Genomic DNA, 21812 nt, shown 5'->3' with positions numbered 1-21812 from the left:
ATAATTTTGAACAATATGATTTTTTAAGTTTAAGGCTAGAAATATTAGCAATATGATCATTTCCAATCCAGAGATACATGTTCCAATGCAGTTCCTATTTTCCATAAATGGTTTTGGTAAGAAGAATATTGTAAATGTGGATACAGTTCCACTATTCCTCCTCCATGCCATGATATAGTGTTATTAGCATGAGCAGTTATAAATCCATTGCCTTCCTTGTTGTTGTTGTTGTTATGTGCGGTCGTGTCGCTTGCGAATCATAGCAACCCTATGTACAACAGCCCTAAACCCTGCTCTATCCTGTGCCAATTGCATGGCCTCTGACACACCTACCCCGATTACCCCAGTCACTAAATCAATCCAACTCATAGAGGGTGTTCCCCTCCTGTGCTGTCCTTCCACCCTCCCAAGCATCATGTCCCTCTCCAAGGACATGTTCCTCCTTACAACATGTCCAAAGTATGTCAGACGAAGCCCCAGAATCCTTGCCTTCTTTACTCTGACTTAAATTTTTTTAAATTTAAATTTATTACTAATTTCAGTAAAAATTTACAGAGACTTTGGATTTCCATTCATTAATTGTTGCACATTTCTCCCCTCCCAACCCTCCCCTCCCAGAACACTACCCTCTTGGAAAAGTAAGAGAAAAATTCTTTCATTGTTTTACAAACCCTCCTCCAGGTCTACTCCACCATGTAACCTTCGCTCTAGACTCCTGTCATGACAAACATACCTAATCACATAGCCCTTTTAAACAGTTTTCTCCCTCATCTATTTCAGTGCAGTATACATTATTGAACCCATCTTTCTCAGTCTATCTCCAACCCCAATTGTTTAACTTTTGTCCTTTCTCCACGTTCATAGAGTTTCTGGAGGCAAGCCATTTCTGAAGTGGATGCCACTCCTGCTTCCAATCTTTGTGTACCAAAGGCACACAATCTGTTTTAATCGGGGAGTTCCACCAAACACTGTCCACCACGGTAACCATTATCGCATTTGACACATCAGTGTCACAGTGTTTAGCATCACAGCAACCACGAGTTACCTCTGTACGGCAAGTGGACAGAACATTGCTATACCACCTAGAAGATTATTTGACTGAAAACAATTAAAACCAGGGCTGAGGGCGCTTGGTAGCATAACTTTCTATCCACTAGGCCAACAGAACTCTGTGTTGTTGTTGTTAAGTGCCATCGAGTCACAGATGACTTCCAAACTGGATTCCAGCCCCATATTGCTGACCAAATGCAATTTAAATAAGAGGCTGAATCACACCACCTCACACCCGTTAGCAAGTTAACATTCTATGCTAATCCTCACCAGAACCAGCAAACAAGCCTCTATAGAATCTGACTGCTGCAGACAACTTCCGAACTAGATTTGAGGATGGTAGTAAGTTATTTTATACTTTTAAAAAATAATTGTTAAGGAAAGCTTACTCACCGAAGAAAGATGGGCAGTCTCCTCCTTTATGATTTACTGCCTATAAAAACCTGTTGGACGATCAGCTCAGAGCACCACCATACCACCAGTGGCATACTGCCTAATGTACTGGCCTGCTAACCCAAAGGTTGATAGTTTGAACCCAGCAGCTGCTTCATGGGAGAACAATGGGCAGTTTCTTCCCATGTTGTTGTTGTTACGTGCTGTTGAGTTGCTTGGAACTCATAGCGACTCTGTGTACAACAGCTCTGAATCCTGCTCTGTCATTGCCTCTGACATGCCTTCTCCTATTACCCCAGTCCCTAAATCTATCCATCTTATTCAGGGTCTTCCTCTCTTGCACTGTCCCTCCACCCTTCCATATTTGATATCCTTCTCCAAGGACTTCTTGCAACATGCCCAGATTATGTCAGACGAAGTCCTTGCTTCCAAGGGGCAGCCTAGTTTTACCCTCTCCAAGATGAACCTGTTTGTTCTCTTAGAGAATATATACATAAGAGGTATATTCAATACTCTTCTCCAGTACTGCAACAAAAGATATCAATTCTTCTGTCATCCTTAGCCATTGTCCAGCTTTGTGATGCATAGCAAGTAATTGTGATGACCTTGACCTGCATTCAGGTGTCCCTCAGACTGACATCATTGCTCTTTAGCATTCTGGAGAGATCTCTGACAGCAGACTTTCCAATCGGCTTTCCTGGATGCACGTACCAAGAGTGTTGATTGTGGAGCCAAGCAAGGGGAAGCTGTTAACATTCTTAATCTCTTCACCATCTATCACAATGCTGCCACTTGACCCATTGGTGAGAATCTTTGTTTCCTTGATGTTGAGCTGCAGGTTTTGGAGACTGCAGTCCTTGACCTTCTGTGGTAAACACTTCAAGTTCTCCTCAGTTTCAGGAAGCAGAGTTGTGCCATCTGCATAGTACAGGTTGTTGATGAGTCTTCTTCCAATCCTAATAGTACATTTTTCCTCATTGAAAAAGTATGGATATAGGATGCATCCCTGGCATACACTTTTCCTGATTTCGAACCATGGTGGAGGGTTCTTGTTAGTTAGAATTTACTTGATGGAGATAGGTTTGGGTTTAGTGTAGTGACTGATGTTGAAAGGAGCCCTGGTGGTGTAGTGTGCAAGGGTTGTGCTGCTAAGCAAAAGACCGGATCTGTAGCAGTTCAAATCCACCTGCTTCTCTGAGAGACTATTGCTATAGTTGAACCAGCTCAGTTCTTGAGTTGTGAGTATTGAACTTCCTTCATCTGAAGTATTATATTCTGGAAAATATCAGAAGTTTTGGAGAGAACTGTCATTCATATAACTTTGCAGTAGCACGCAAACCTTATAGGTTGGTGCTTTAGATATTTAATAATAGAATTTATCAAGAAATATACACACACACATACATACACACATGTATTACGTGTTAGACAAAGGTAGCAAGAACCTTATGAAAATAAAAATTATATTTTCTTTTGGAAATGAAAACTAGTTAGTAGTCTATTTAAGCAGACAAAATATGTTTTCTTCCTACGTTTGTATTTGTGTGGTCAGAAGTTTATGGCAAAATTAAGCTTTTTAACATCAGAGCTGAACATTACTATAAAGATTAGTAATAGTCCAAGATTTTTAAAGAAGAAAATGATGTAAATAGTTTTATGACTTCAGTAGCCTAACTCTCACTGCTATATGTATGGCATATTGGTTTCTTTTTTTATTGATTTATAAAATCAGATCTATGTTTTGTACTCTTATTACTGCAAAGATCTAAGTTCATGCACTTGGACTTGGGAGAACCACTTGTTTCTTCTGTAAAAGTTCCCTTTACTCGGTTTGAACCCACCAGATGCTCTGCCAGGGAAGGAGGGACATTCTCCTCCTGTACCAGTCAGATCTGATTTGACGGTACACACACACAAAAAAAATAATAAAAAAATAAAAAAACAAAAACCAAAAACTTCCCTTTACTGATGAGCTTAACAAATTGAGTTTAGTGAAATGCAGTGTCTTGCAACCTCTTGGCGTTTATCTTTTATATGGAGATGAAGATAGTGTGTTTTTATTTTGTTTTGCTTTACTGGCACTTTAATGATCTGAGGTCATATATTTTCTTTTTACATTTTAGTTTTAACGTCTAGTGAAAAGCCTTATTTAATTGGTATAATCACAGTCTTTGCTGCGCTGTTTTGTCCTTTCTGATGTTTCAGGACCTAATTATTTCCATTTGTAGAAGTGTACACATCTGCTAGCCCATTTGAAATCATTTATGTGACCAAGTTCATAGCCCATGACTTGCAGTCTTTTAAAAGTCATATGTTATCGAATAGTAAAAAGTTGACTTCCAGGGCAGAATCCTGTGATAGCTTTCCTCAGGGTCATAAGCCATATTTTAACATAGAAAATGAATAGGAAATGTGTGAAATTTAATGGTCTGTAAGTTACTGCTGTGAGAAAAGGAGCGAATATATTCTATAAAAGAGAACTTGCACAAAGAGTCTTTGGACACTTGATACTCTGTTCTATTGTCACTGACTTATATAAATTGCCACCCCCTGAAGTCTCTCTTCACCCTGTGTTCTTCACACAAGAAAAAGACTAGAATATACAGTACTTTTAATAAAGAACTTTCTAGAGAAGATGTGCTGCTCTGCTCTTCCCCTGTAGCCGTCACATTGATTATGCCCACTGCACAGTTGGGATAAGCCTGTCAACATGAAGCAATTAGACAAAGACCCACACAGGTCGAGTTAAATCCGTCCTGTCTTGTGGAGATCTGTTTGTTTATTCTGTTAGCCCCACATAGATTGCCGAATGTTGAAATGATTTCTAAAAGGCCTTTATTTAAACCTTTGGTTTCTGGGCTTCTTAGACAAACCCAGCAGTCCGGCCTCAACTTCTTGTTTCTTGCTTCCATTGGGTTGCAGCATTACTTCCGAGGCCATCTCAAAATGATATATTACTCCAGATTCTCCTTGAGAGAATGATCTGATTGTGATTTTCCCGTCAACCACATGTCACTTTGACTCTCCCTAGCTCACTGATAAACTGAAACAAGTGCCATTTGTCTCAGTGAGTCCCCGAATACAGAGTAATGGAAAGGAGGGAGGCAGGGCTTGCTGAGGATGAGGCCCGCGCTGCATCCAGAAGAGTGGAACCTGCTTGTTTCCAACTGGATTCTCAGGTAGCAGCTGCTTTGTCTTCTGGTTTAACCACTGAAGTCTTTTAGGAATTCTGTTGTTGGTGAAAGACTCTAGACAGTAACTCTGAGTTGATTTCATGCTAATTGATAGTTTTTCTAACAGGCATGAGGAATTCTACTCAAGATAAAAACTACATAGAAACTCACCATTGGTAGAATGAGACTTGGTCAGTGAGGAGGTGAGAGGGAGGCCTCCCTGTGTGACCCAGGGCCTGACACCTGCACTAACAGTGCCAGATGACAATCCAGCCCGCTGTAGCAAACCCGTCACACTGGAGAAGAGTCTTGGTAGAAAACCCCTTTTTTTAATCTATAGGAGTACCCAGGGCAGTTTGCTACAATGAAGCTGGCCTCAATTTGTAAATACATAGTGGATAATCTGAGCTCCCCAGACATTTGGGAAAATGTAACAGTCTGACTCACCAGAGCCTCTTTCTCCAGAAGAAAGAGAACACAGGGAGCAGAAGACAAACTCCCAGACATTCCATGTGTGGATTGATGTAGAAAGAGGTCGCTCGCGTGTTTTTATAGAGTATAAAAAAATAGTGCTGTGAGAAAAGAAGACATTTCAGAACCAGAAAGTTTGGGAATTAAAAAATTGTGACTTCACAAGACATTTTGGAACCAGAAAGTTTGGAAATTAATATTGTGACTTCACACTATATAGTTAGAGACTAGATTAGTGATTTGTAAACTATCCAAGTAAATAATTCAGAATATAGAGCAACAGGCTGAAAATTTTAAAAATTAAGATGTTGGGGGTCAATCTGGGAGTTTCAGCCTCTAAAAGGAATGCTGCTTAGAACAGAGGTAATTAAGGAGAGAAACATAAGATACGATAGAAGGTCATTTCCTGCCACTGAGAAAAGACTGCAGGGAGACTTGCTGCCGTCTCAGCTCGAATCCACCAAGAGCTTCGAGGAAGAATGACGGGCAATCTCCTTCATTGTGATTTAGAGCCTGTGAACATTCACTGGAGGGTCAGCTCTCAGTTCTGACTGGACAGTCACTCGTTGGGTTTGTTGTGGTTTGTTTTGTTTTTAATTTGACAGATGGTTAGGTCCTTCTGTGCAATTGACAATAGATCACTACGTCAAGACATCCCGGAATTTCAAGGATAAGGAGGTACTTTAAAGAGATTTTTAAAAAAGGAAACTTAAGGGAGGAAAATGTGCAACAATGCATGGATGGAAATCCAGGTTTTCTGTAAACTTTTGTTAAAGTTACAATTAAAACAAAACAAAAACACCTTTCAGACTGGCATTAGACTCTCACTAATAAATAGCTCACTGGGTACTTTGGAACCCTGTCTTCTAGTTTCTTGATACGTTGTTTTGCTCTCTTCTACCTTCTGTGAGTGCTCTGGTTGTGGTCTGTAGGTCTGTGTAGAGCTGTGCTGCTTACTCCAAGGCCAGGCCTCTCTGGTGGTGGGAACGCACCAGTGTGACTTGTGGGAGAAGGATGAGCAGCCCTCATGTGCTTGAGCAAAAACTTCAGAGAGAATTGTTGAGCCATGATTCAAAGCTCTCAGTGAATCGTGTGGGTGGTATAAAACCTCCGGAAACAGAAATCTGCTGCTGTGAAATAGATCCTGACTCCTCACGACACTCTTGGGTTTCCGAGGCTGTTAAGGCTCCCTCTCCAGTTGTTTGTTGTTTTTTTTTATTTTATTTTCAAATTGTGGTGCATATTTTAGAGTAGAACATTTATTGCCACACCCACAATGTAATCACGCATCCCTCCTGTGATACTGCTGCACATGAATCCTCTGCTCACGCCCCCCACTCCAAGATGTGGAACAAAACTTTCCCTGGTCTCTCCACTTTAAGGTAAACAGTAATACTGAGGTGGTACTCTCTCCCTGTCACCCCTGAAAAGAACCAGCCAGACCAGATCAAAAGAATAAACTTTCCCAACAGTGAAGTCCAGAAGGCAGGAAGGGGTAGGGCAGAAGGATTAATGTAAAGAAAAATCACAGGGCAGCAGTGAGGAAAGTAGAATTACATTGCGGGTATAGTAACAAAAGTTATAAAACAAAATATACAGCAAAATGGCTGAATGACAATGCCTCCCAGAACTCGAGAACATTAAAACAGGAGACTTGATGTAGTGAGTAGATGAAATACAATTGAGAATGGGAAGACTTGTTTTTATTTGAAAACTAGATTGAGCAAAAACTTTTAAAACATGTAATCTCTGAAGGAAGATGATAAAATAATTTCAGCTATTGCAGCTATCATAATTACTGTGAATAAATAAAATTCCCTTACAGATGGAATAATCTTACTTGGTCAAAAAAATATCCAGTTCTGTGCTCCAGGACAGCTTTAAAATGATGACAAGCTGAAAATTAGAATGTGAAATAAAAACCTGAGTGGGTGGTTAAAAAAAACAAACAACAAACAAGATGTGGTAATGCTATATAGGTAACAGTAGAAATCCTAGGTAAAAAGACTTACACAGGATAAAGAGAAACATTTTAGATCGATGAATTTGGGACTGTTGCACAATTTGAGTAACTTCCTCAAAACCATATATAGCTAGTAATGTGTAGCATTAGGAATTGAATCCAGGGTACATGGATCCGTGTCTCTGCTATACTGTCTCTATAAAAGTGGTTCTAACGAAAAGTTTATACATTTATGAAGTTGAAAAGCTGTGTTTCTTGCGTAGTCTAGAGACTGTAAACTATCTCCAAAAGAAATTTCAAGTAATCTTGCATTAGATTAAAATTCATGGAAGAAGTTGCTGGAGGGAAACTGTTTTACTTGCTTTTGCCTTTTAGGAACCTTGGACAGTTCCTGGGCTTTCATACATGTCTACTGACTGACTGAATGAACATATACACGTAGGACGTGTAACCTACCTACCATCCGGAAACTAACATCATCATGTCCTGTCAAGACTAATAGAAGGAGCTCTGTGGAATCCAGGCACAGTGTTCAGGTTCATTTCGATTATAGCTAAATCTTATTACATGAAATCCTATTAATTTAAGGTTCAAGGTAATTTGCTATAGATCGAGTTAAAATTAGCAGGTGTTGAAGCTGTTTTGAGGCAGTTTACATTTGCTCATTTGCATTAAAACAGTGAATGTGCCAATTGAAGATGATTGAATTATCCATTCATTAAGACATATGAGCAGGGACTGGTACTTGGCAACGCTTGGCTAATTACTTACAGTACATACGTGTGAAAGTAACTGAATTTTATTTCTTTACCATTTTTCTCTAACCCAATCTTGCTTGCTTTCATTATTCCTAGGAGCCTGAATTATTATTCATATGGTGGCAGTTGACTCTATGTGTTATTTAGTGTTGTTTTTATTGTTGTTGATTGCCATTGAGTCAAGCCCAACTCATAGTGACTCTATGAACAAAAGACCCAATGCCTTTCCATAGCTATTGTCATTTCTCCAAGTTCATACGTTTCCAGAGGCAGTGTGGTTTAGGAAGTGGATGCCGCTCCTGCTTCTAAACATGTTTTACAACTGGGAGCTCCACCAAACACTGTCGACATTGGGAAACCATTCTGGTATTTGATACCCGAATGGTACAAGGTTCAGTATCACAGCAACCCAGGTTACTTGATACTGCACAATGATGAAGAGTGATCTACAGAGTGGAAGGGTGTTCCTCCAGATACAACAGCACTAGCTTCATTTAGCAGTGGTTTAAGTGTCGTTGAATATAACTGAGAGTAAGTTTTGCACAAAAGACCTGAACCCTCTTCTATAACTAACATAATTTCTGTACAGAACTCTGTTCTATAACTACCATAATTTCTGTACATTTATAGTGTTTAGAGAGTTTGTCATGTTTCCAGAGACATCTAGTTTAGGAAATGGATGCCACTCCTGTTTCCCAGCATGAGTCAGTCAGGAAGCTCATCCAAACATTGTACATAACAATTATGATATTTGACACGACTATGGAACAGTGTGCAGTGTCACAGCAATACCAAGTTGTTCAGTAAAAATAGCATTCTTTTTTTAATCACAGGTGCATCTTGACCCAGGTTAATTGATATATGAAATTGTTGTAGAATTATCATTCAGCTCAAAATACTACCAATATTTACTTTTATTAGGTCCTTTATTTTCTTAAGCATTTTCAAGGTGTTTTTCATGTATTTATTGCTAACCTCTTAAATGATAAGCCAGGTGATACTGAGATCAAAGGATATAGTGTTTGCCTTCAGGAATCATAGCACTTACTGTGTTGGCAGAGGCATGAAAAATTACTGCTGGAAACAGGGTGGTAATTGCTATGTGGTATATGTAAGGGTCTCTAGAATTTAGATCAAGGAGCCTTGCTGAAGCGAGAGAAAGGAAAGACATCATTCCAGGCCGAAGGAACAAGTATATGCAGAGAAACAGAGGTGTGGCCGACTATAGTGAGAAGGTAAGGCGGCAGGAAGTTCTTTATCAGAGTGATGTCTAATGGGTGAGGGAAATCATGCCTGGAGTGTATACTGGCCAATATTTCGAAAGGAGAGAGAGTTATAAACCACTGCTGGCCTAGCAGTAAGAAGCTGTGCTCCAATCCCAAAGGCACACAGTTTGAATCCACCAGCTGCTCTGCAGGAGAAAGATGGGCAGTCTCCTCCTGTGTGATTTAACTGCCTCTAAAAACCCAGTAGAGGATAAGCTATAAGCAGATTCTGATTCAGTAGTATGCAGCAGCAGCAACAACAACAAGCTATCAGGTCAATTTCCAACTAACAGCGAGTCTCCATTGATTTTTCTGAGGCTGTGTAATCCATGCAAGGAACCGTTCATCTTTCTTCCACTGTGGTACTGGAGGATTTGAACTGTTAACCTTTTAGTAGACTGGAATGTTACACACTACCAAGGCTCTTTGAGATCTCCAAATGTATTGTAAGGGGGCTCTGGTGGCCTAGTGGCAAGAAGCTGCACTGCAATCCCAGAGGTACATGGTTCAAATCCATCAGATGCTCTGCTGGAGAAGGAGGGGCAATCTCCTCCTGTACCAGTCAGATCCGACTTGACAGTACACACAAAGAAAATAGTAAAAATGCAAAAAAAAAAGTAAGAGAACTTGATAGACTTTATAGAGTAAAAAAGAGTAAACCTCGATACATGAGCACTGCTATAATTCTCAGACCCTCAATTTATTTCAAGGGTTTAGACATTAGAGAAGTCAAGGGGGAAAAATGAGAGGTGAGAGTTTTGAGGAAAATTGCTGGAGTGCAAATCCTTCATCGCAAGCATAGTGAAAGGGGCTTCGGTGGAAACTCCCCTGCCTCTGTTGACTTGTATCCTTTACAAGAGCGAGGAAGGACATTGTGGACTTACCTGATGACCTGAGGAGCCTACAGCGGGAGTGGTTAGTGAGCTGGCCCTTGTGCTGGTGGATGCATAACTGTCACGTAGGAACTGACTTGCAGGCCTGCACACCCGAGTTTTCCCAAGGAAAAGGCCTGTTAATGTTTCTTGTCAGCAGGTGGATAAAAGAATGGCAGTAAAACTGCCTTAGGTCTCATTTTATATATAGGGTTGCTTAGTGGGGTGTACAGGCCTTGGCTGGAAGAAGCAGAATTCCTAAGGACTGTGGAGCAAGCAGCCTTCAAGATAGCATCTCTCTTGCATCAGGCGTCTAAAGAAAACATAATTTTGCAGTTTTGGGCTGCTTGCCGTGGAGCAGGAGGGGAATCCCTCTGGGGCCTGTAAGATGTAAAGACATGACCCTGCTAGCCCAGGAGTGAAGGAGTGTGGACGCTGCTCCCCAGGGGTACGCAGAGGAGGAGGGTGGAAGCCAAGCCTATCAGCATCAATTAAAGGTGAAAGGTCAGAGGAACCCCAGAGAACTCCTCAGAAAACAGCCACAGACCTTCGCTGTAGAGATTCTGGTTTTAACTGCGCTAATCTCATCAGCAGGGCAGGAAGAAATGTGGAGGCATTCTCAAGATGAGGTTTCTGTGGGCATTGAACAATGCCAAACCATTTCGAGGAGCAATGATGGCTTGGGGGTCAGTTCATTTCACACCCTCCCCTTTAGTTTCCACTTTGATATTTTCTTGGTGCTTTGCTGAGCTCTCAAACTTCACGGAAGCCACTGTTTTTCTCAGTGACATCATGCTGCCTTTTTAATGATGGTGCATTGCTGAAGCGTTGTGAGACATAATAATAATTGCAGTAACCAGTTATCTCATTCTGCATTCCTCCCCCAGACCCCCCATTGAGACATTAGTGGCATTTCACTTAGCTGTGCAGAAAGGAAGACCCTTATTCACATTTCTGTTGCTGGTGGAAATTCTTGGTGTTGGTTTAAAAGTGCTCAGTGCACATCTGATAAGTTCTTAGTTAAGTTATCTTTTTAGGCCAGGAACGGTTCAGGCAATGGGCTGCAAAATTGTCAGAGAACGTCCCACAATCATTTTTAAAGGCGGGAAAAATGACGACTCACACATGTGTACACTGGCCTGTCTTAAATCAAAGCTACCCTGAAGTTGTAGTGACACGTACTGTTCATGAAAGACTTAATACACTCTTCCTAATCGGATGAATTGTCTTGTGCAAAAACTGTTATTACACTGTGTGTGAAACCAACCATGCTGCGGGGGAGAAATTAAATCGCCTGCCTGAGAGGTCACTTGTGAATAGTAACAAAAGATCTATTCCCGTTATTGGAGACTCCGGAGGACACTCGCCCTTTTATGGTCTTCCAAGTGCTGGAATGAAATATTTTAGTGGTAAATGACACCCTTCTGGGAAATCTTCCTGAAGATTCATTCTCTGCTGTTTCTAGTTTAAAAAAAAGGGGGGGTGGGGAGGGAGGGGAAATCACATTGTCCTTTTAGATTACTTAGGAAATGCAGCTCTTTTGGTTTAGTTTGATGACGGTTGTCTCCAAATGTCCCTCATTTTATCACTCTTAATCTGTCTCTGTTCCTAGCACACTTTTATCTTTCATAAAGTCTTGTGGACTCTTTGCATTCTGTGCAGTGGGCAAATCCATGATAGATTGCTCAGAGACCCTGGCGGTTGTAGTTTTTACAGGGTCTGGATTAAGCACTTTAAGACACATAAAGTGAAAAGACTATCTGCTAATTGTGGTTCTTTTAAGAATCTTATGTAAGTGTATCTATAAGGAGTGTATATAAGGAGGATTATGTGACTATATATTCTGTGTGGTAACCTTGCAGCAGTGAATATTTTAAGAAGTGAATAATAACTATTGATCTGAGGTGAAGTTTTATATCTCAGCTATTAAGTTGGGAATGAGGGTTCCTTTCCAATGGATTGCTTTGATTATAAAGCATCTATCTATTTGGTTATATTTTAGTACCACTTTGGAATTTTCTGCCTGTTTCCTACTGTTTTACAGTATTATGTTTTAAGATTAGTTTTTGTGGAGATAATAGTAAGAATACTTATTCTAGTTTTCTCATTAATTTGAGTAAAATTTTGTGTAGTTCTGAAATGAAATAACTGACTTTTCCTTCTAACCATTATTTAATTATAACATCTTCTTTAAAAAACAGCAACAAACCTTCCTCATTCTTCTAAGCCTTACTTATTTTATATTCCCAAAGACATGAACTGCTAGAGTGATATGAATAGGCATATAAATTCTGTTCGCTTTCTTAGGGCTTTCTTTTGTTACAGGTATTTTGATGAGTTTATTAAAACCTAGCTTTTTCCATGGGGGTTGGGAAGAGAAGCAGTAGAGGAAAAGGAACACATTGTTAGTAGAAATAGTACATAGATATTTGAGTTTCACCTGGAAATAAAAATAATTTTGCAAAATGGGAGATAGAAAGCCTTTGTCAGGTTGCTAATGAGAGGCTTGACCTAGCTGCTGCTGCAGCATCCTTGGGATGATGAGAGATGCAGAATGCACTGTTGCTAGGCAACTCTCTTGACTGCCTTTGGAGCAGGTTCATATGTGCTAAGAGCTAATGAATCCTCATGTCTGCTCTTTGAAACTGTTCAAAAGCCAATGAAGACATTCCCAGACATTTAGCATTTACAAGTACGTGAACCATTCTTACCATATCATTTACCCATTAAAAATTAAGTTGATCATTTATTGCGCACTCACTGTTGCTTTATTTGTCAAGGTGGACTAACATTTGAGCTCTAATAAACGTATTTTCCAAGAAGGAGCTCAATAAAGCAAATGGCATAACTCTTACTGATACGAGTTAAGTTATTCCAAATGAAGGCTTGTTTTAAAATGTGAATCTTCTTGACCCCGAAAGTTAAGAAGTTGTTGCAAACTGCCTCTTCCGATCTTTTAGGAAAATTTTATTTGCATCATATGCGTGCTTATTTCGGATGATTCAGGAGCTCTGGTAGCATAATACACAAAATACCAGATTGGTAACCAGAAGGTTGGCAGTTCCTAGCCAGCAGCCATTCAGCAGGACAAAGATGGACCATCTTGAAGGTCTGTAGTCTTAGGAACCTGATGGAGTATGAGCTGGGGCTGACTTGATTGTAGTTGTTTATATTAGAAAAGGACCTGGAGCAGCACTATAGGGTAAACATTGGGCTGCTAACAGAAAGGTCAGGTATTGGAATGCACCTGCCCTATTGCAAGAGAATGATGAGAAAGTCTCCCCCAGTAAAGATGTACAGCTTTGGAAATATTACTTCTATTCTTTAGAATTGCTGAGTTCTTTCAGAATACTCTGGTGGCCAAATAGCAAAGAATTGTACTGGTAACCCAAAGGTGCATGGTTTGAATCCACAGCTGCTCTGTCACAAAATAGAAGTAGTCTCCTCCAGTGTAATCTCTTAAATCCCGTTGGAGGGTCAGCTATGAGTTGGTTCCAACTTGATGCCAAATAACAGTAACATAAGTTCTGTAGAGTTACTTTGAGTTCTAATAAACTTGTTGACGGTGAATTATTATTATAAGAATCACTCTATGTTAAATGCTCAAGTTGGAACCGGACTAACATGAAAGACATGTTACCACAGAAAGAACATTCTGTTATTCTGGATATATTTCTTTCTTTGGCTTTATTTGATTCTCAGAAACTAATCTTTAAGACTGTAGAAAATATAATTTTAGAATAGAAATATAATTTAAAACTCAATGGAATAAAGTATACAATGGTTACCTCACTTTTGATAGTGTTACATGACTCCTTAGATTCCTTAGGAGTAGATGGAAATCATTAACTTTTTATCCCTTCCATCGTGGGCTGCTTTTAAGTGGATTATTTAAAAAAGATAATAGTATACATTAGAAACATAAAGAGCAGCTTGTTGAAGAAGATGGAGCTAACCAGTACTCACAAGGATAATAGGACATTGTGTCCTTTTTGTAGTATAAATTTGTACAAGTCTTTGTTGATGGTAACACGTTGTTGTAGTTATGTGCCATTGAGTTGCCCGAAACTCATAGTGACCCTCTGCGTATCAGCTCTGCCCTATCCTGAGCCACTCTCATTGTCTCTGATAGACCCATTTCCATTTCTCCAGACACTTAAGTCAATCCATCTCATCCTCTCCTCCACCATCCGTCTACCCTTCCAAGCATGATGTCCCTCTCCAAGGACTGGTCCCTCTTGGCCAACTGCCCAAAGGATGTGAAACGTAGCTTCAAAATCCTTGACTCCAGGGAGCAGTCTGTTTTCACTCTTTCCAGGCAGACTTGTTTGTTCTCCTTGCTGTCCATGATATGTTTAGCACTCTTTTTCCAACACCACAACTCAAAGGTCTTGCTCCTTCTTCCATCACCCTTAGTTTTTATCCAGCTCTTAGCAAGTAATTATGAAGACCATGGCCTATATCAGGCACAGCTTAGTCTCCAAACGGACTTCATTTCCCCTTAGTACTCTAGAGAAGTTCCTGACAGCAGATTTTCCCAATGCAATTCATCTTTTGGTTTCCTGACTGCTAGTGCCAAGAGTGTTGATTGTGGAACAAGTAAGCTGAAGCTATTAAAAATCTCAGTCTCTTCTCCATCCATCATGAGGCCGTGAATTGCTCATTGATGAGAATATTAATTAATTTATTATTCTATTTCTATTGAACATTTAAGCAAATTAGGTCTTTGTTACATAAGAAGTCAGTTTGTTTATTTTAAATTGTAGCTTAATACACACTGTAAAGATTTGGTATACTGGAGAGGTCCCTGAGAGCAAAGATGTCAATCTAGAGATTAAGGTGCACCTGATTCAAGCCATGGTCTTCGCAGTTTTTATGCATCAGAGAGCTGGACAATAACTAGTGATGACAGAAGAAGAATCAATGCCTTTGAGTTGTGCTGGAGAAGAATATTGATCGTTCCATGAACTGCCAAGAGAACAAACAGGATTGTCCTGGAGAGGCGGGCCGGGGGGGTTTGGCGGGGGAAGCTAAATTGCTCTTTGGAGGCAAGGATTTTGAACCTCTAACTCACATACTTTGGACACGTTGTCTAGAGGGATTGAACCTTTGAGGAGGGCTTGGTAGGGTGGAAAGGCAGTGCAGGAGAGGAAAACCCTGGATGAGATGATTTGACACAGTGGCTGGGCCAATGGGGGCAAGTGTGTTAGAGACAAGGAGATTGGCTCAGAATAGGGCAGAGTTCGGAGCTTTTGTACATAGGATTGTGATGAGTTACAGTGACTCGATGACACACAACAACAACAGTAGTACTACTCATGAATTTCATTGTAGAATTGGATTAGATTGTGTGATTTCCTGTACTCATAAAATGTTCTGAGTGTAATATGCTTTTCAGGGAATACAAAATTGACTCTTTGTGTTTCAGTTCTTTATATATTTGCCCTGGGGGAAGATACTGATTTGTGAGGGGTTATTTTGCTTGTTTGTTTTCCCTCCAATTTTTTGGTCCAACTATGAGTAGAAATCATCAGTGATCGCTCTTTATTCATGTTATTCTTGAAAGGCTGTTGCCCTTGTATCTCTTAAAGCTCATTGACTTAAAGCTGTTGGGGTTTTGATGCTATCAAGGTTATGGGAAGAGACTGCCTCATATTTCTCTGGGTTTGAATTGCTAACCTCTTGGTACGTAACTTACTTACCTCCACCAGTATTCTTTCATTCCTGTGCACCATCTAGCAGCGTTCCTTTCTTCCTGTTACATTGTTGTCGTCGTCGCGTACCATTGAGTCAGAACTGAGTCTTGGCGGTACCATCGAGTCAGAACTGAGTCTTGGCGGACCCTCGAGTGGTTCTCCAGAGACAGCAAGTTGCACGGGAGGAGGTTACCATCTTTCTTCTGTGGAGCAGCTGCATGCCTTTGTGTTGGCTGCATAATTACTACTGAGAGCTCCCTGATGTTGCTGTTACATGCAGTTGAGTCACTTGTGACTTGTAACCACCCTGTGTACAACAGCTCTGAACCCTGCTCTATCTTGTGCCACCTTTGTTGTCTGACACGCCTGCCCTCATGAGCCCAGTCACTGAATCAATCCCTCTCATCAAGGTTCTTCCTCTCTTGTACTGTCCCTGTATCCACCCAACCATGGTGTCCCTTTCCAGAGACTGGTTCTTCCTTCCAAAGTAGGTCAGATCCTTGCCTCCAAGGAGGAGCTTGGTTTCACCCTCTCTAAGGTGAACTTGGTTGTTCTCCTAGCAGTCCAAGGTATATTCAGTACTCTTCTCCAGCACCACAGCTCAAAGGCATCACTTCTCCTTCTGCCATCCCTAGTCATTGTCCTGCTTTCTGACACTTAGCAATTAACTGTGAAGACTGTGGCCTGTATCAGGTGCACCTTAGTCTCCAGGGCTCCCTGATAGGTAGCATGGAATATGTGTTTGCTGTTACTCTGCCAAAGAAAGAGGGGCGGAGGTAAGTGCAGTTGTGGCTCTTGTCCTCATTCTATTATCAGCTAACATTGTGATCCCTTTGGGCTTTAGTTTTATCACCCGTGAGGTAAAATCAAGTAAATGAACTTGACAAAGCTTCTTTTGACTCCTAAGCACCAATCCCTTGCTTCTAAATCAACTTGTTTATCAAAAACATGATTCCTGAAGGAGAGATGGGGAAGCATTTGCTATATCATATTTGAGAAAATCAGCGATGCTGTGACTGTGACTTGTAGAGCACTTACCGGTTTATTTTACATTTAAGCTGAAATCTGGGCAGTAATTTTCTTTTCAGCTTGAGCACCTTCTGGACAGGAGAAGGTTAAAGAGTATGGGAATCAGGATCTGATAATGGCATCTTAGATACACTTTTACAGACAGTATTTATGGCATCAAATTAAGGAAGAACTGCTATTTTCCAAATGAAATGTTCTCTTTTGTGTCACTCCCATACAGCTGAAGATTTGATTACAGCCCTAATAGTCTGAATGGGAGAAAGATGAGCAGTCTCCTCTCATGGGGTCTGTTGTGAGTGGATTCTTACTCAGCAGCATATAACAGCAGCATACTAGTCTGAAGAGCTGCACTCAGTTTTTGATTGTAAGTTGGTCAGAGAATAAGAAATGCCTTGACATACTTCTTTAGAGCGTGGCTTAAAAGAACTGTACTCTTAGACATAGAGTTCTTTGTCTGCCGACCATGTAATTAAAACTTTTCTTTGAAAGCGACATGGATAAATACACTGTTTTGTAAAATGCCACCAGACTGACTCATTGCCTTTCCTGGAACTAAATATCTCCCAAAGTGTCTTTGTAGATGTCCTTCTCAGAAAGAGAAATTCACTGAGACCTGAACAAGGCAATCTAAGATAACCTTTTGTTTTTAATTAAAATGGGAAATAAGAAGCCAATTCAGAAATTTGTCTGCCTTCATTTGCTAGAGGTGAGGGTGATGGACCTTTTGTTCTAATAGAATCCCAGCACTTGTTAAAAACATCATAAATTCTGGCTGTGTGGTGTGCGGCTGTGGTAATTACGTGCTTGCCTCCACATCCTGCCTTGATATATCATGGGCGACTCATTAATGAATTAATGTTTAACTGTCACTTTTTGGTGGTTAGGTTAAGAGGATTTTTTATCTTCTTAAAATTGAGTTAAAGGAGGTGTCTTCTGTGCTTAAAAGGAGTAGACGTATGATTAGCACAGAGAGAAGAAATGGAACCGATAAGTGGTTTGTCGTACATGGAAAAGAAAATTTCATGGGAACACATTTGGTACCATCAAATATAGTAGCTTTTTCACAGTTTTAACGAAATTGTTTGGAAACACATTTTTTTTTAAAACCTTCTTCACATATGACTCAAATACCAGACACTTTGTTGAATTCAATGACGTTTAGTATAGTCAATTGTAAAACATCTTAATTACCTAAAAAAAAAAAGATAAAGGCAAGCCTATGTTCCTTAGCAAGTTCTTGCTCATTTTTGACCACTGCCCCCAGCTTTAGGCAGGAAGACAACATGGACCCAGCCCTAGGAAACCAGAAATCTACATTCTGACTCTAGCCTTGCCTTTTGGTTGTTGTTGTTGTGAACCATCAAGCAACCCCCCAGTGGTTTTTCAGATGCAGTAAATGACATGGGAGGAGAATGCCCATCCTTCCCCCACAGAGGAGCTAGTGGATTTGAACCACATGTCTCTGGGTTGACAGCACGACTCTTTACCACTGAGTTGTTTATGTAAGTGGAATTCATATACTATGTGGTCTTTGTGACTAGTGCCTTTCACTTATAATTATTTCAAGATTCATCCATGTTACAGCATAAATAGTTTTTGTGGCCTTACTATAATATTTCATTGAATGTTGGAAATTTAAGTTCTTTCTCCTTTTTGATTATTCTAATTCTGTTATGAAAACTCATGTAATTTGTTATGGGCATATGTTTTTATTTATGGGTAGTGGGGATGATTTAGTTAATGACGAAAATACACCTGACCAAAGCCATGATGTTTTTAATTTACACATGAAAATTTTACAGTAAAGAAGAAATTATACTTGTGTGATATTGAAAAAGAATATTGTATATACTGTGTACTTCCAAAGAACAGACAGACATTTCTTGAAAGAAGTGAAGCTATATTCTCTAGAAATAAAGAGAGTGAGACTTTGTCCAAAACACTTGGGGCACTTTGTTGGGAAGAACCAGTGTCTGAAAAGGACATTGTGTTTAGAAATGTGGAAAATGAGCCAAAAAGAGGAAGACCTTCAAGGACATTGACTGACGCTGTGATGTAGCAGTGAATTGAGCACAGCAGGGTTTGCTGAGGACGCTGCAGCATTAGGCAGAGTTTTGCTCATTGTACGTTGGACCACTATGAATTGGCACCAACATGATGGCACCTAACAAAAACAGACCCGAGAGTGGAATTGCTGGGCAGTATGGTGACTCTGGGTTCAACCATTTAAGGAGCTGTTGTTGTTGTTGTGCCATCGAGTTGGAACCGGCCCAAAGCTGACCCTCCAGAGGCCTTTCAGAGCTAGTAAATTCATACAGAAGGAGATTCTGCCTCCTCCCGTAGAGCAGGCGGTGGATTCAAACCTTATGCCTTTGGGATTGCAATGCAGTTTTTTACCACTAGGGCACCAGGGCTCCCTTTAAAGGAGTTGCTTGACTGATTTCCAACATGGCTGCACATTTTCCATTCCCATCAGCACCATATGAGGAATTTAGTTTTTCTGATCCCTTGTTAACACTTGTTATTTTTTTGTTGTTGTTGTTATTGTCCTAATGGATGTGAATGGATAATGAGTTGCAGTTTCAATTTACATTTGTCTCATGACTAATGATATTGAACATCTTTTCATGTATTTATTGTTCCTTTGTATATCTTTTTGGTGACATACCTATTTAGAGCCTTTGTGGATCTTTTACTTGGATTGTCTTTCAATTATTTAATTGTACGAGTTCTTTATATGTGTTCTGTATACATCAGATATCTGATTAAAAGTACTTTTTCCTGGTCTGTAGACTCTTTTTATAGTAGCCCTTGAAGTACTAAATTTCTAAATTTTGGTGATTTTCTTTTATTTTGTGACTTGTGCTTTTGTTCTTCCATCTTTGAATCTTTTGTCAAAATCAAGGCTTTGAATTCTTCTGCCTATATTTTTTTCCCTCCTAAGAATTTCATCATTACAGTTATTTTGGCCTAAGATTCATTTAATGTTGTTTTTGTTTTTGTATGGTGTGAAGAAAGAGTCTAATTTTATTATTTTCATGGGATTATTCAATTATCCTAACACTATTTGTTTAAAACCGTATTCTTTACCTTTTGAATGATTTTGTCATCCTTGTTGAAAGGTAGTGACAGTGGGTATAAAGGTTTGTTTCTAGACACTCTATTTTGTTAATCTCCACGTAAGTTTTCATGCCAGTTCTACACTGTCTTGATTGCTGTAGCTTTATCAAACGCAACAAAATCAACTCATAGCTGACCTTCTAGTGGGTTTTCAGAGGCTGTAAATCAAATGGGAGGAGATTTCCTATCTTTTTCTCATGAAGAAGCTGGTAGCTTATAGTAAATTTTTAATTGAAAAATTATTTATGCTATAACTTTCTTCTTCTTTTTCAAATGGTTTTGATTATTCAGAATTCCTCTAAGTTTTACATGAATTAACATGTGAGCTGTCAATTTCTACAAAGATGTAGGCTGGGATTCTCATAGGGATTATGTTGAATCTGTAATTCAATTTGTCGAGTATTATAATCATAACAATTTTAGGTATCTTGACCCATGAATTTTCCTAATTTTTTTACATATCAGGAATTTTGGTGACCCTCTGGTAACCCAGTTGGTTAGGAGTTGCTTTTCCAACCCAAAGGCAGATGGTTTCGAATTCACCAACTGCTCTTGGAAGGTGAACAGTCTCTTCTGGCGCAGCCTCTGATGACTACCAGTTGGTCATCTATGAGTTGGTCCTGACTTTTAGTTGTTGGTCATTTAAGCCACGTAATTATTTTCCTATGCAGAATTACTTTATTATTTACATATCTTACATATTGGATATCTACTAGAACTCTAATTTGTTGGGAAGTAAAGCAAGACATTCATTAAATACTTTTATGTTTCTCTGGGTTTATTTCAGAGTTGATCCAAAATAAATTTTGATCAGTTTTTAGAAGCTATTTTAAAAGGGAGAAGAATCTAATTTAAAAGGAGCTAGAATATGAATAGTACGGTGAAACTATATAGTCTTATTATTTATGAACTTGGTATTAAGATATTCATATTCATACTGTTTCTTTGAAGATAAATGCACATTGCTTTCTTTTAGATTTATTGTAATGAACTTTAAATTCTTTTTAGGTTCCAAATCTGATTCCAGTTTTAATGTTCAAATTAGGAAGACCACTGGAACCTGTGTTATACAATGAAATCTTGTATACTTTACCTACTCTTGGCATTCACAAGGTTTGTATTAAAGGAAAAAGATCGTGTGTCTTGAATAACACATTGAATTCTGGCATTTGAAATTTAGAGCCTTGAATTTTGAAGAGGTTATTACCCCTTGTTGTATGATCCTTGTTGCACCACATTTGATAGGTGATAATGTCTAAAGGCTAAGGGTTTTGTTACATTATATATTTGAGAATTACTTTTAAAATAATTTAATATCCAAATTTTCCTTTGGACTAGTATCCAATATTAAGTTCCTCCCCCCACCCCAACCTCCCAGGATTGGCAGCTGGCTCTTCTAAACATGCCAACTGCAAATATCAGAAGCAGTAAGCTTTCATTTCCATCTTTGTGAATACTGATTTTTTACATGCTCTTAGCAACCTCTTGTTATCTGTACTGTTGTTGTTGTTACATGCTGTTGAGGTAACTACAACTCATAGAGCCCCTTTGCACAACAGTGCTGAACCCTGATCTATCCTGAGCCAGTCTCACTGTCTTTGACACATCCCCCCTCATTACTCCAGCTGTCCTATCAACCTGTCTTCCCTGGGTCTTCCTCTCCTGTGCTGTCCTTTGACCCTTCCAAATATGATATCCTTCTCCAAAGACTGGTTCCTCCTGGGTACATGCCCAGAGTATGTAAGATGGAGTACCAAAATCCTTGCCCCCAAGGAGCAGCTTGGTTTCACCCTCTACAGGAAGAACCTGTTAGTTCTCTTGGCAGTCTATGGTATGTTTAATACTCTGCCAGCACCCCAATTCAAGGTATCAATTCTTCTGTCATCCTTGGTCATTGTCCAGCACTCTGATGCATAGCAAGTACTTGTGAAGACCATCGCCTGAATCACTTGCACTATAGACTCTAAATTGACATCCTTGCTCTTTAGTACTCTGGAGAAGTCCCTATCAACAGATTTTCTT

General features: G+C 39.6%; 1 protein-coding gene across 1 annotated transcript in view; it reads left to right on the top strand.

Moving 5' to 3' along the window:
- The window catches only part of FOCAD (focadhesin), a 282657-nt gene that overhangs the window by 82759 nt on the left and 178086 nt on the right, over positions 1-21812 (top strand). Inside the window, exon 11 of the mRNA XM_006881273.1 lies at positions 20799-20903. Coding sequence (XP_006881335.1) covers positions 20799-20903 — 105 coding nt within the window. The remainder of the gene's footprint in view (positions 1-20798; positions 20904-21812) is intronic.

The sequence above is a fragment of the Elephantulus edwardii genome, unplaced genomic scaffold (assembly GCF_000299155.1).
Source record: "Elephantulus edwardii isolate Elephantulus edwardi_28Jun2011 unplaced genomic scaffold, EleEdw1.0 scaffold00014, whole genome shotgun sequence".
Classification (NCBI taxonomy): domain Eukaryota; kingdom Metazoa; phylum Chordata; class Mammalia; order Macroscelidea; family Macroscelididae; genus Elephantulus; species Elephantulus edwardii.
This window is presented reverse-complemented; position numbering and strand designations above follow the sequence as displayed.